Source organism: Candida albicans, chromosome 6 (genome assembly GCF_000182965.3).
Source record: "Candida albicans SC5314 chromosome 6, complete sequence".
Lineage (NCBI taxonomy): Eukaryota > Fungi > Ascomycota > Pichiomycetes > Serinales > Debaryomycetaceae > Candida > Candida albicans.
In genome coordinates, this window is record NC_032094.1 from 588,146 (window position 1) to 602,187 (window position 14,042).

Sequence of the window (14,042 nt, forward strand, 5' to 3'; positions counted from 1 at the left end):
TTCAAAATTGGTTCAAGTTGACAAACTATCTGGTGTAATTTTTTTTTGTAAACAATAATCCTGCAAATAAAATAAATTATTGTTCCTGAATAGAAATCTCAATGGGAATTGGTTAGGAAATCTCTTTTGGAAACAGGAATTGTTAATATGAAGGAATTAAATAAAAAGTAGAAAAAGAGAGAAAAAGATAGAAGAGTGTTTAATATGAAGGATTTGTTTTTCTTTTTGTATAATACTGAGAATTGTGTGAGATGAACAAAACAAATTCACCATGGAAATTTTTTTCTCTCTCTTTGTTGTTCTTGCTCACCCGATGTTAACTATGGTAGTGTAAAGCTGATCAATAATGTTATATCACGTGGCTGTGTATTTTTCTCTATTGGTACACGCAATTTCTGATTAAACAATTGGTAATCGAAAATAACGTTTGCAAACTATCACCAACTAGACTGAGAGTTTGTTTGTCTACTACTATTATCAACCAGTAGATATAACACACAACGAAAAAGAAACAGATATTATTGGAACCACAAATTGTATACCCCCAATTATGACAGCAAATATCTTGAATAATAAAACATTCATAGATACTGTATTATCAATACAATCAACTCAAAATGATAAAGAATTACATTGGTATATTATAAATATAATTTTACCCGATTTACCTCAAATCATAGAGACTTTACAGATTTGTTCAAATTTGTTGATGTACAATTCACCACAAGAACCTGATTCCAAACAATGTATTGAAAAAGGTCCATCTATCAAGCTACCTTTGTCTTTAACCAATCAACAAGATTCTGTCAATGGGATAATAACCCGAGATGGACCATATATCACAGATCTTAATTTGACGGTTAAGAATCATTATTTCAACAAGCATTTCCATAAGTTGCGCTTAATAAAGCCAATGGTTTTAGAACAACTTGTTAATGTGCTAAATTTGATTAAGGATTCGATTGGCATACTACAGAATTTACAATCAATAGATAAAGAGTTGACATTATTGTCAGAGAAAGAAGAAAACGAACATACTATCAAACACGATCAATTGATATGTGATTTCAAGAAACTTTTGGTTAATATCCATGATTCAAAGACAAATTTGCAACTTCCATCAGATCCCAACTTGGTTTTCCCCTTGCAGGTAACCGATGGAGAGAATTTTGAACCCCAGTTACTGGATCGTATAGCAGTGGACTTTTATCTTAGTCAAAACCAAGTTTGTATTGATTTGAAAAGTCTTCACAGAATAACAGAAAAGCCATGGTGTGAAATTGATGCTAATGGTAAATCGTTTGTCGACAAATTGAAGGAAGAAATGAAAAACAAGAGACTGTCAATTGGTGATAAATCTACGTCCGACGCAATCAATCAAAATAACAACACCAATATATTTTCTAACATGATGAGTCACCTTCTGTTGAGACACAAGTATGATACAATGGATTATATAACCCGGTGTATCACCTATAATAATATGGTTGTGGTAGTCAATAAGAAGTTTGAAGTATCTACAGAAGATCCAATCTTGATTAGTTGTTTTACAAAGTTAGATTCTTTGGAAAGTATTATCAATGGATACATTTCTAGCTTGAATAGTTTTTCAATGTAAAGTGAAACGACAAGAAAGCCATTAATGCTGTGGTATTTGCGAAATACGTCTCGTTTAAGTTGTGTGGGGTCAACAATTTCACTCTTTTGTAAGAAAAGTGGAGTTTCTGAAATTATTGAAAAGCTTGAAAAGTTCTGACGAAATTGGCAATAATAATGAACTTGCGCTTCAAAATACTTTTTTGTGATCAGTACAAGTTCCATCTGTATGTCTTAATAGAATCGTGAGGTTTCATTTTTGTACACTCTATGTTTTATTTGTAGCTATAGTCGGAATAATATAATCAAAACAAATTAACAAAGCTAAAATGATTTAACCATCAAGGTTGTTTTTGGTGATAATGTGAAATTCATTACATTACTAAATGGCTGTGCGGTATTTTATCAATGCAAGATAACGAGCGAAAAAAAAAAAATTTGTGGTGGTGGTGGCGATAGTTGCCGAACGAAAAAAACAAAAACTGTGGTGTATGGCTCGTTGCAATAACTTCTTCTTCCCAATAAAGATAAACTTTAAAGATCATAGGTTTTATATATGCATTTGTATATATATTCTTATGATAATTCCCTCCTTGAAATTGACAACCACTAGAAGTTCCTTTGTTTCAGTGAGCAAATATTATTCAAGAATGAGTAATCAATTTACTATTTTATCTGATGACAAGACCATTGAAAAACCATTACTCGATGATCGTTCATATAGATTTATTAAATTGAATAACAACGGATTGAGAGTATTGTTAATAAATGATCCTACTACTGATAAAGCAGCTGCTTCTTTAGATGTTAATGTGGGTTCATTCACTGATAAAGAGTATAATATTTCTGGACTCGCCCATTTCTGTGAACATTTATTGTTTATGGGCACAGAAAAGTACCCTAAAGAAAATGAATATTCGAATTATTTATCCAAACATTCAGGTAGCTCTAATGCTTATACTGCTGCAGAACATACAAACTATTATTTCCAAGTGGGTGCCGATTATTTGGAAGGCGCATTGGACAGATTTTCCCAGTTTTTCATAGCACCTTTATTTAGTAAATCATGTCAAGACCGTGAAATCAATGCTGTTGATTCCGAAAATAAGAAAAACTTGCAAAGTGATATGTGGAGGTTATATCAGTTGGATAAATTTACGAGTAACTCGGCCCATCCATACAGTGGGTTCTCTACTGGGAATTATCAAACGTTACATACTGATCCTGTAGCAAAAGGAGTTGATGTTCGTGATATTTTGATTGATTTTCATAAGCAACATTACTCATCTAATTTAATGAGTTTGGTCATATTAGGTAAAGAAGATTTGAATACCTTGACTGATTGGGCAATAGAAAAGTTTTCAGCAGTTCCTAATAAGGATTTATCTCGACCAAATTATAACGGAGAATTGGTGTATAAGCCTCAACAATTGGGAAAATTGATTAAAGCTAAACCAATTATGGATAATCATAAAATGGAATTGAATTTTTTGATCCCTGATGATTTGGAAGACAAATGGGACACTAAGCCAAATGGTTATTTCTCTCATTTGGTAGGTCATGAAAGTAAAGGGTCAATAATTTACTATTTGAAACAAAAAGGTTGGGCTACAGATTTATCAGCTGGTGCTATGACTGTTTGTCAAGGTACTTCAAATTTCTATATTGAATTTCAATTGACACCCAAAGGTTTTGAAAATTGGCAAGAAATTATTGTTATTACGTTTCAATACTTGAATTTCATCACCAACGATGAACCCCAAAAATGGATTTGGGATGAAATTGAAGAAATGTCTCAAGTTAATTTCAAATTTAAACAGAAAATGGAAGCATCTAAAACAGTTTCTACTTTGAGTAATAAATTATACAAATTTGATGAATATATCCCAGCATCGTATTTATTAAGTTCTGCCATTGTGAGAAAATTTGACCCTGAAGCGATAAAAAGGTTTGGGTCTTATTTCACACCAGAGAATTTGAGAATTACATTAGCTTCGCAATTATTAACTGGATTGAATAAACAAGAAAAATGGTATGGTACTGAGTATGAGTATGACGATATACCACAAGAGTTGATTCATCAAATTAAATCACAACCATATGACAACAATCAGAATTTGCATTATCCTCGACCAAATCATTTTATCCCAACTAATTTTGACGTGACTAAACCAAAACTGAAACATCCACAAGTTGCTCCATATTTGATTGAGCACAATAACAAAATTAATGTGTGGTATAAACAAGATGATACTTTTGAAGTTCCTAAAGGTTCCATTGAAGTGGCATTCCATTTGCCTAGTTCCAATACTGATATTAACACCTCAGTGATGTCAAATTTGGCAATTGAAATGTTGGATGATGAATTAAATGAGTTGACGTATTTTGCTGAATTGGTTGGATTAAAAGTTAAATTACATGCATGGCGTGATGGATTTTTAATCAATGTTTCAGGGTATAGTCATAAATTATCCAATTTGTTACAAGAAGTTTTGAACAATTTTTTCCAATTCAAACCTAAACAAGACAGATTTGAATCGATTAAATTTAAATTGTTGAAGAATTTTAAAAATTTTGGGTTTCAAGTACCTTTCCAACAAGTTGGTGTTTATCATTTACAATTATTGAACGACAAGCTTTATCAACAAGATGATAAAATTGAAGCTTTGGAGAAAGTGACCTATGAAGATGTTTATCAACATTTCACTCAAAATATTTGGCAACTGGGTATTTTTGCTGAAGTGTTGATTCATGGTAATTTTGATTTTGCCCAATCAAAACAGATCAGAGACATCATTAATGAGTCAATGGAAAATGTTAAACCATGGATGGAAAAGTATAATGAGGAACAATTTCATTTACAAAGTTATGTGTTACAACCAAATGAAACGATAAGATACGAAGTGCCATTGAAAGATACAGCTAATATTAACTCGTGTATTGAGTATTATATTCAAATCAATACCAATACCGATAATTTGAAATTACGTGTTTTGACAGACTTATTTGCTACAATAATTAGAGAACCTTGTTTTGATCAATTGAGAACTAAAGAACAATTAGGGTATGTTGTATTCTCAGGGACGGTTTTAGGAAGAACAACATTGGGATTCAGAGTTTTGATCCAATCGGAAAGAACATGTGACTACTTGCAGTACCGTATTGAAGAGTTTTTAGTCCAATTTGGGAACTATATCAACAATGAGTTGTCAACAGAAGATTTTATTAAATTCAAACATGCTTTGAAAAATATCAAATTGACCAAATTGAAACATTTGAATGAAGAAACTGTTAGAATTTGGTCAAATATAATTGATGGGTACTATGATTTTGATTCAAGAACTCGACAAGTTGAAATATTGGAAAATATTACCAAAGACGAATTAGTTGAATTTTTCAATACGTTTATTGCAAAATCCGATAATACTGGTAAATTAATTACTTATTTGAAATCTCAAAATCCAATTGAATTTACTGAATCGAAAAAATTACACTCAGGAATAATCAATTATTTGTATCGTAATCAAATTGAAATCAATCATGAATTGATTGATAATTTGGTTAAACAATATGATGAGCATAAAGATTTGGCCGTTATTGCCAAAGAATTATCACATGATATAAATGTCAATAAAGATAAATTATTGAAAGTCTTGAATAAATCCATTGCTCAACCTGTCCCTGAAATTTATCCTACTGTGAAATTGGTTGTTAATGATAAGGAGTTTAGAAAGAATCGTCAATTAAGTGGTACACCAAAACCAGTTAACCCATTATCGAAATTTTTGTATAATGATCAATCACATTTATAGGTGATTAAGATGGAGTGTGGAGAAAAGAATTATGTATTAGGAGTCAAGTAGATGATTATTTATTTACGTATTTATTAAAATCAATGAGTCTTTTAAAAAGAATTGAATTTATTGTAAAATGGATTGTAACAAATTCCAACTATGTTGGGAACACGAAACCTTAACTATTTATCGTTCGCTAATAAAACTTGTTGTCAACTGACATTGATGTGGAAGGGTTTTTGAAATAGCTAAAAGGCAAACTACTGTTTTATAAAGTACAATTGACAAAGCAAGTTGACAGTGTGCTCAAATTCGCCAGTGGTACTATCAACAACTCAAGACTATCATGAAAAGTGAATAGTTAAAGAATCAAATTCAAACTTGATTGTTTTTTCCAAAAACAAAACGTTACACAAAACAAAACAACGTCTCATGTAATTATGTTCAGCACCAAAATAGCCCGATACCGCTATTCTTAACAACGACGAAGTTTGATTGACAATAGTTTATATTGGAAAAAAATTTTTATTCTATAAAAAAAAAAGAATGGACTATTGATACAAAATTTATGGAAATTTTATTTAATTACAGACGATCTGTTTCCATTTCTTTGTTGATATTCCTGAATTCTTTTCCTTCCTTTGTTTTCTGGTCTTAGGTGTGAGTTTGTGTTAGTGTTCCCCCAATCATTTGGAGTTGCGTATACTAAATTTTGAATATATACTCAATCATGCCATATTACGCAGTTGTTAATGGTCGTGAAGAAGGGGTTTTCTCTAGCTGGCAAGATTGTCGACCACACGTCTTTGCTTATAAAGGTGCCCATTTTCGTAAATTTGAAAATAGAAATGAGGCAGAAGAATATTATCAAAATGACGGAGATTATTTCATCTATCCAATATATGTTGATGGTGCTTGTAGATATAATGGTTGCCCACATGCAGAAGCTGGATATGGGGTTTATTATGGAGATGGTGATTCAAGAAACGTGTCAGTACCATTGGATGACGTTGATCCTGATGGAATTATTCCAACTAATCAACGAGCTGAACTTTGGGCAATGAACCATGCCTTGAGAAACATTTGGAATGAACTACAGGAAGATACTGAAGATGGTAAGGCTGTTATTTATAGTGATTCGATTTATGCCATCAAATGTCTTACAAAGTGGCCTAACAAATGGACACAAAATGGTTGGTTAAATGTTCATGGTCAAACAATTTCCAATTATGATTTGGTTACTAAAAACTATGAGTTATATGAGTGGATTAATGATGAATATGATGATAGGGGTTGGGGAGAATTGGATTTAATTCATGTTAAAGGACATTCAGGAAACGATGGAAATGAAGAAGCAGATAATCTAGCAAACTTGGCTGCTGATAGATATGGCTATCAGTCCAGTTCATCGTCATCTGGTTCTTATTACTGACTTTTTTCCTCTATTGATGACAAGTTTTCATTTCATTTATATATAATAATTATAGTATTTTTTAGCAGATGAGTAGGTTAATTTTAATGATTATTGTTGAGTGTATTTGTTTATCAAATCTGAAATTTTATTGTTCATGTAAGTTCTTAAGCAATATGAGTTTTTGTATGTAGTAATTTGAGGTTGAGTTAATTTTTGGTATTATTTTGTAGATTTTTTGGGAGCAAAATTTTTATCGCACTACATTTTTCGTACCAACATTATGTAAATTCGAAAAGTTAAAGGAAACAATATCGATAGTTACAAACTGAAAGTCAAGCTTGGATCAAACAACTTCACCAAGTAAATTAGCATTGATTGTTGAATTGCCGAGTTGAATGTCTGTATCCATATATTTCGATCTATCTGAAAAGAGTAAGACATATTAAATAATGCATAGTACTATAAAGTCACTATTTTGTTTAATCATAACTGTCTAAACAGTAAATCTCCATACTAAGTGTTTCTATACAAATAAGATATGACCAATGGTTGAATGTTTACAAAGATGTTAAAACAAGTGCTAGATCAACTCAGGTGAGATGATGTTCACCACTTTGCTTCGCGTCTTTAGCTAAAAACTTGTCTGAACGACTTCTTCAAATAATCCAGACATAATAATCAACCACTTGCAAATTGTGCATTTGATAATCAACTAAAATCTAGCTTACTTAGTTTCATTCTTTTCCTATTTATTTACTGTGGTTTTTATGAGTATCTTTCCCTGTTGGGAAAGGAATCTCATCTATAGTCTAATGCTATAGTCCTATAAAAGGATTTTTTACCTTTCTTTTTCCTATGTTCTGTTTCAGGTATGAAACAATATATATGTAGATTTATATACAGCATAAATATACATATGTGAAGAAAAAAAAAAAAACTTGTGCGCTACCAACAAACAAAACTATTAAGACTATTTTAGTACCAGTCTTCGTTTAAAAAGGGCCCTACTATTGTTAATGCATACTGAAACGAAATTTATTTAAAAGCTTTTTAGGTATTAAAATATTACAGTTGATTTGATCAACATATTGTTACAATGATGTTGATTCGATGTGTAACGCAACGATATCGTAATTGCAGAAAGGTTAATTAGCACGAGAAACATGAAGGGTAGTACAGCACGTGACTGAAAAATTTTTTCATGTAAGGCACACTGTATATATAGGTTGAGAAAGTTAGTTGAGTCGGTGTTTGAAGCTCTTTTGCTTTCTTTAGTTAAAAGGACATAGCGTCAACCACTACCATCATTTACACAAGTGCTGGCGAAACACAAACATATAGGACATTAGAGAAAATTACATTCAGCTTTTTCTCAATTGTATTCAGCTTCCATTATATTTTTTTTTTTCACAGCCGAAGAGGGTATTTGATTAGTTTGGACCATAATGCCTTATTACGCTGTTGCTAGGGGACGCGAAGTGGGTATTTATTCGAGTTGGAGAGAATGTCGGCCACAAGTATATTGTTGTAAAGGAGCTCGTTATAGGAAATTTGAGAACTTGATTGAAGCAAAAGAATATTGTGAAAACGACGGACGATACTACATTTATCCAGTATACGTCGATGGAGCATGCAGAAATAATGGACGTGAAAACGCCAAGGGTGGATATGGAGTTTACTATGGGGATGAAGACCCAAGAAATGTATCAGTACCTTTAGATCGGGTTGATCCTAATGGAATTCGTCCTACTAATCAACGTGCTGAATTGTGGGCCATGAACCATGCTTTGAAAAACATTTTGAACGAATTACAAGACGAAACTGAGAAGGGAAAAGCTATTATTTATAGTGATTCAATTTATGCCATCAATTGTCTTACTAAATGGCCGGAAAAATGGATTTACAATGGATGGCAAAATAGTCGAGGTCGTACAATTTCCAATCAAGAATTAATTGAAGAGAATTATGACTTGTATGAGCTGATTAATGAGGAATACGATGACAGAGATTGGGGGAGCTTACGTTTTGTTCATGTAAAGGGTCATTCTGGTGTGGAGGGAAATGAAGAAGCTGATAGATTGGCCAACTTAGCTGTTGATGAATATGGTCAAAGATCCATTTTTCGTTCAATTTTTGGATTTTAAATTTTCCAACCTCTTGTATATAACAGGTTTAACCTGTTTTTTAGGTTAGAAATGGACAATACTACAGAGAACAATTTTGGTCTGTTATAGTCTGTTGTAAGGTTTTCTACTCATGAATTATCTCTCATATTTAGACTATGGACTAACTTATTTATGCAATAGAAGGTGTTTCAAGAATTGTAACTTAAGCACAAAATGCCAAAAAATGCTTTTGAACAAAGCTTTAAAGTATGCTTTATCATGTCATTACCCCGTTGATAGTAGCTCAACAGTGCATATTGTCATCAAAGTTTAAAAAATGCCGGCAGATGAAAAACTCGGACATACCCAAGGCAAAACCTTGGATTAACTACAAAACAATCTCTGACAAATTCATAATGTAAAGCTTTTTTGATTCGCAATATAAATAATTTCATGATCTATATAAAACTATCTTGGTTTTATTTTCTTTTGACATCAATTACATCACCTTTTTCATTTTGTTTCAAATCACCCAACCATTCAAAAAGAACAGACAAGTCTCTATTGGCAATATCTTCTCTTTCACAAGCCTTATCATACCAATGTCTACCAATGTCACCGAGCATCAAGAATCTATTGTTGAATTTAGCAGATTCAGTAGCCAAAACAACATCCTTTCTAGTCAATTTGGTAATGAACCCACCTTCATAGTTGACATCACTTGGTAAATTGTTATCTGGATAAACACCTGGAATTGGACAATTGTCAACACTAGCCCAAGATTTACCTGTAGAAACAGCAACCAATTTAGCATAGTTTTGCAAGTTCAAACCAAATGATTCAGCCAATTGGAATGAATCAGCAGCAGCAATGTTTGTGATTGCCAATAAATAATTGTTTGCCAATTTAGCAGCCAAACCAGTACCATGAGTAGCACCACATGGGAAAATGTTGATACCCATTTTAGATAACAATGCGGTTAAACTTGGATCAATATCATCATGGGTTTCTCTGGACAACATAAATGACAATGTTCCCTTTCTTGCTCCTGCAACACCACCAGACACTGGAGTATCAATAAAGTCAAATTCAGGAATACTTGACTTAACCAATTGGTGTACGTCTCTTGAGGTTGGGATATCGATTGTTGAAGAATCCAAGAAAGTGGTTTTGATACTTGGATCATAATTACCAGTTGATTTATAATGACCAACCAATTCGGACACAACTGATTTCACATGTTTACCTTCAGGCACCATGGTAACAATGAAATCTAATTGTGAATCAACTTCAGTAGTAAAATCCTTCAACGAGTTTAACGGGGTGAGCAAAGGTGCATTTTGTGGGGTTTGGGAAGTCACTTCTGTTAAAAATTGAGTTGTGTGTTTTGGATCAACATCGTAAACGTACAACTTATCACTTGGTTCTAATTGATTATAGACGTGTCTTGCCATGTGTTGGCCCATAAGTCCCAAACCAATAAACCCGTAATTGGTTGATAATCTTGGTTGAGTAGAAAAAGCACGAATTGAAGTTCTTAACATTTGTGAATATGTAAAAAGAAAAGGTCGACTAAAAGAAATAAGATATAAATAATCAATCAAACTAAAAGGAATAAAAAGAATGAAAAAAATTTAGAATATCAAATCGATAATAAATTGGTAGAAATATTCAAATTAATTTATAGGAGTGAAAAATTCTATAAAGAATCCCAAAGTTTCTTCTTATTCTTCAATAACCGATGTAATCCGGTTACTTCTTGGTGGTGTTAAAGGCAACCGCAAGGTTAATGAGAGGGGAGGAGGGGGTAGTGGGATGGGAAGATAATGCAGCGGTTAAAATAAAAAAAAGGGAACCATTGGAATGAAACTATGGCGGTGTAAAGATGAAATGATCGTACTAGTACTTGCTATTATATTTAGCGCATATAATATTTACCCCACTTTTGAACAACAACTAACAAATTTACAGTCTATATTAAACTTTTTCTGCTGGCCCCAACACACAATAAAGTTATCTTTGTTGTTGTCTTGCCTATATTCTTATAGATCGTCTATCAGCTCTAGAGCATATAAGTATAGTATTTATATTAAATATATCTTTATAATCAAACAGTGTTGGCTTTTATACAACTGATAAGTTTGGGAGTGCTGCAAAATTTGTTGGTATGCTTTCAAAATTTGCGCTTGTGACATTTAACTTCATTTGTTCCAAAGTTTCAGATATGAACCGAGAGAGAGATCACTACTACTAAGTACATCCATTGTATAATATAACCAACCATATTGAGGTTAGTAGCACATAAATATACTTTTCGCTTGTTTCTCCCCATCGTCTGTTTGTAGAATTTATTATTAAGCCTTTTGTTAAAGATTGGTTATACACTTTCTATTGGTGTTACTTGGTGCTACTGAAGTTCTACACTTTTTCTTTTACCCCAGATTTAATATCCACGGAAAAAAAAAGAAGAGAGCGAGGGTTGATTAAAGTACTGCTAAATGTACAATACAATGTGCTTATGATTAATTACAACCTTCATAAAAAGGGGTACGCAAAATAAAAATCGGTTTATGTACATTCTATTCTACCGCTATTAAATGTACCTATCTGTAAGTATTTGTAAAACTCTCGCTACCTGCAGGCGGGTGCTTTCTCTATTTAGTCAAATCTTTTCCTTGTATTTGGACACCGGATTTAGGAACAGGTCTCCAATTCAACGAAGAGGGCAAGTGCCCTCCTTTTGTTGGGTTGAAAAATTATATTGTGCCATCTATAGATTCACCTATCCAGTCACTTATCTCATCATGAAGTACAAATCCGGCTACATTACTACCAGTATACTCTAAATCATTATTCTTGATATGTGACTCCAAATATTGGAAAGACTTTTCAATTTCTTTAGTATCAGAGTTAGAATCATCAAATGTTAGTTTGAATGATTTAAGACACCCTTTCTCAACATTGAATAATATTTCAAGCCCATGCTTTTGGTTTTTGAATGAATGTGTAAATTTCGGAGTGTGACCAAACCTCCATGACCACTGTTTTAATTCATCTGCAGTTATATGGATTTCTTCCGGTATCGTTGTTGCCTCATCAATAACAAACAATGTAACTTCTTGTGACTTGGCAAAATCAGTCAATCCAAACATCTCATTAAACTCATCCATTTCTGTATCCTCTTCAGGAACCACATTGTAAAGACTTTTAAATTTTTGACTAACAACATCAATAAATTTATCACTTTTCATTTCCAAATTAATGACTTTGGATTTGACTGAAGGTATAGACATCTTGGAATCAACAATGCCTAATTTTTTTTCATCACGATGTAATAATTTACCTAATACATCTAACTTCAGATTAAGTAACATGGTTCCATGATGGTAGGATTTTCCCTTTGATAACTTATAAGCCGATCCACTTATTTTATAGTTCAACCCTAAGAGTTTTTCACTAACAATATCACCACGTTCATTAGTTTCTATTTTAAAACGTGGACTAGCTTGGTTCACTGCCTCCACAATATAACTGGCAAACTTGTGTCTATCAAAATTAGCTTTCGTGGTCATGTATGAATAATTCACGTTTCCTAAATCATGAACAACAGTTCCTCCACCGGACCGTCTTCTTAACATGGGGACCCCTAAAGAATTCAATACCGGTAAATTAACTTCTTGCCAAGGGTTTTGATTTTTTCCAATTACTACACATGGAGTATTTATATAGAACATTAGCCGATCAAATGAATTATCTTTGGCACCTTCTGGTTTAGGCATGGCATTGTAAATATAATCTTCGATAGCAAGATTCATATAAGGATTTGTCAATTTAGATACAAAAATCACTGGGTTTCTTAGTTGACTAATTTTAGACAATTGAGGAATAATAGTTGTCTCTTGCAAGGGAGCTTGTGCGATTGTCTTGTCTGTTTTAGTGCTTGGTGTATTATTCTGGTCGACCGGTGTTGACTGTTGTAAACCTGGATAATGCTGAAAATCTGCCAAACTGTCGTCTTCGAATCCTGTCAAATCATCCTCAAAGGGAACATTAACATTTGATATTCTTCTTCTCTGTATAAGTAATAGGTTTCTAGGTAAAGCTCTTCGTAGAAACATAGTTGGCGTAAGTGAATGAATAATTATGCAACGATGTTGTTAGGAGGATGAAAAAAAAAATGTCTGGCATCGAAAAAATTTACGAAGATGGCATCACCATTTTTTACCATCCAGTCCTCAATCCAACCCTACACCAGACTAACCATCCATGTCGTTACAACAAGATACGGAACTAGAAAAGCATCTACTTTCAAGATGTTACGACTCACAATCAAAAATAGTTGAGTTGCTTCAGGATAGGTATTCAGTAACTGGTTCACAAAAGTCTACAATACTATTTAAAAACATTGTTACTGATACCAAAAAACCAAGGTCATTACTACACCAAGAAAACACCCAACCAACCAAGATAACCCAAGAAAGGAAGAAAACCACAAGACAGGTTTTGAGAGAATATATATCTGGCACTCTCAATAATCAGCGCAAATTAATCAAGAAGATACAGTCACATAATCGGAAAAACACGACTGGTCACCAACCTTTCCCAATTCACCAATACTTGCAAAAATACAAGATTCCCAATTTTGATGACTTTTTCCAAATGAATAAGCTTTGGCAAAAATACGCTCAAGATTTGATATTTCAAAATGGTAACCTGATGCAATCATTATCAAGTATATTACCGCGATTAACGGCTGCTGATTTTAATGGTTGTCTATTAACTGTTCTACAGTCCCGAAACACTAATGTTATAGGCACCAGAGGAATTGTTGTTTGGGATGCACAACATTCATTTATATTAGTTGTTCCACGAAACGAAGATAGTAAAGAATGGAATGAAGAAAAATCACGATTCAGTCCTAGTGAAATGGTAGGTGGATTGAAAGTTATTCCCAAAAAGCATACAATGTTTGGGTTTGATATCATTGACCCACGTAACGAAAATGACTGTTACGGGTTTACTATAGTGGGATCAAGATTTGAGATTAGATCAGTTGAAAGATCAGGCAAGAAATTTAAAAATCATTCAGTTGATGATATTCTATAAATATATCTATAAATGCGTAGGTAGATA

General features: G+C 32.8%; 7 protein-coding genes across 7 annotated transcripts; 5 read left to right on the forward strand and 2 right to left on the reverse strand. All coding sequences in view use genetic code 12, as the record gives it.

Annotated features, from left to right (window-relative positions):
• Positions 1–550: 550 nt before the first annotated feature.
• Positions 551–1,618, forward strand: RAV2 (Rav2p; the record flags this gene model as incomplete). The annotated part of the gene is made up of 1 exon (XM_714029.2): positions 551–1,618. One exon carries the CDS (start codon positions 551–553, stop codon positions 1,616–1,618), a length of 1,068 nt encoding a protein of 355 aa, XP_719122.2.
• Positions 1,619–2,174: 556 nt separating this feature from the next.
• STE23 (metalloendopeptidase) lies at positions 2,175–5,408 on the forward strand (the record flags this gene model as incomplete). The annotated part of the gene is made up of 1 exon (XM_714031.2): positions 2,175–5,408. One exon carries the CDS (start codon positions 2,175–2,177, stop codon positions 5,406–5,408), a length of 3,234 nt encoding a protein of 1,077 aa, XP_719124.2.
• Positions 5,409–6,120: 712 nt separating this feature from the next.
• RNH1 (Rnh1p) lies at positions 6,121–6,822 on the forward strand (the record flags this gene model as incomplete). The annotated part of the gene is made up of 1 exon (XM_714032.1): positions 6,121–6,822. One exon carries the CDS (start codon positions 6,121–6,123, stop codon positions 6,820–6,822), a length of 702 nt encoding a protein of 233 aa, XP_719125.1.
• Positions 6,823–8,249: 1,427 nt separating this feature from the next.
• Positions 8,250–8,948, forward strand: CAALFM_C602880WA (uncharacterized protein; the record flags this gene model as incomplete). The annotated part of the gene is made up of 1 exon (XM_714033.2): positions 8,250–8,948. The coding sequence occupies one exon, from the start codon at positions 8,250–8,252 to the stop codon at positions 8,946–8,948; it is 699 nt and encodes a 232-aa protein (XP_719126.2).
• A 440-nt stretch (positions 8,949–9,388) lies between these two features.
• HPD1 (Hpd1p) lies at positions 9,389–10,453 on the reverse strand (the record flags this gene model as incomplete). Its single annotated transcript, XM_714034.2, has 1 exon — positions 9,389–10,453. One exon carries the CDS (start codon positions 10,451–10,453, stop codon positions 9,389–9,391), a length of 1,065 nt encoding a protein of 354 aa, XP_719127.2.
• A 1,212-nt stretch (positions 10,454–11,665) lies between these two features.
• On the reverse strand, positions 11,666–13,027 carry CAALFM_C602900CA (putative lipoate--protein ligase; the record flags this gene model as incomplete). Its single annotated transcript, XM_714035.2, has 1 exon — positions 11,666–13,027. One exon carries the CDS (start codon positions 13,025–13,027, stop codon positions 11,666–11,668), a length of 1,362 nt encoding a protein of 453 aa, XP_719128.2.
• Positions 13,028–13,175: 148 nt separating this feature from the next.
• On the forward strand, positions 13,176–14,015 carry POP4 (RNase P/RNase MRP complex subunit; the record flags this gene model as incomplete). Its single annotated transcript, XM_714036.2, has 1 exon — positions 13,176–14,015. One exon carries the CDS (start codon positions 13,176–13,178, stop codon positions 14,013–14,015), a length of 840 nt encoding a protein of 279 aa, XP_719129.2.
• Positions 14,016–14,042: the final 27 nt, after the last annotated feature.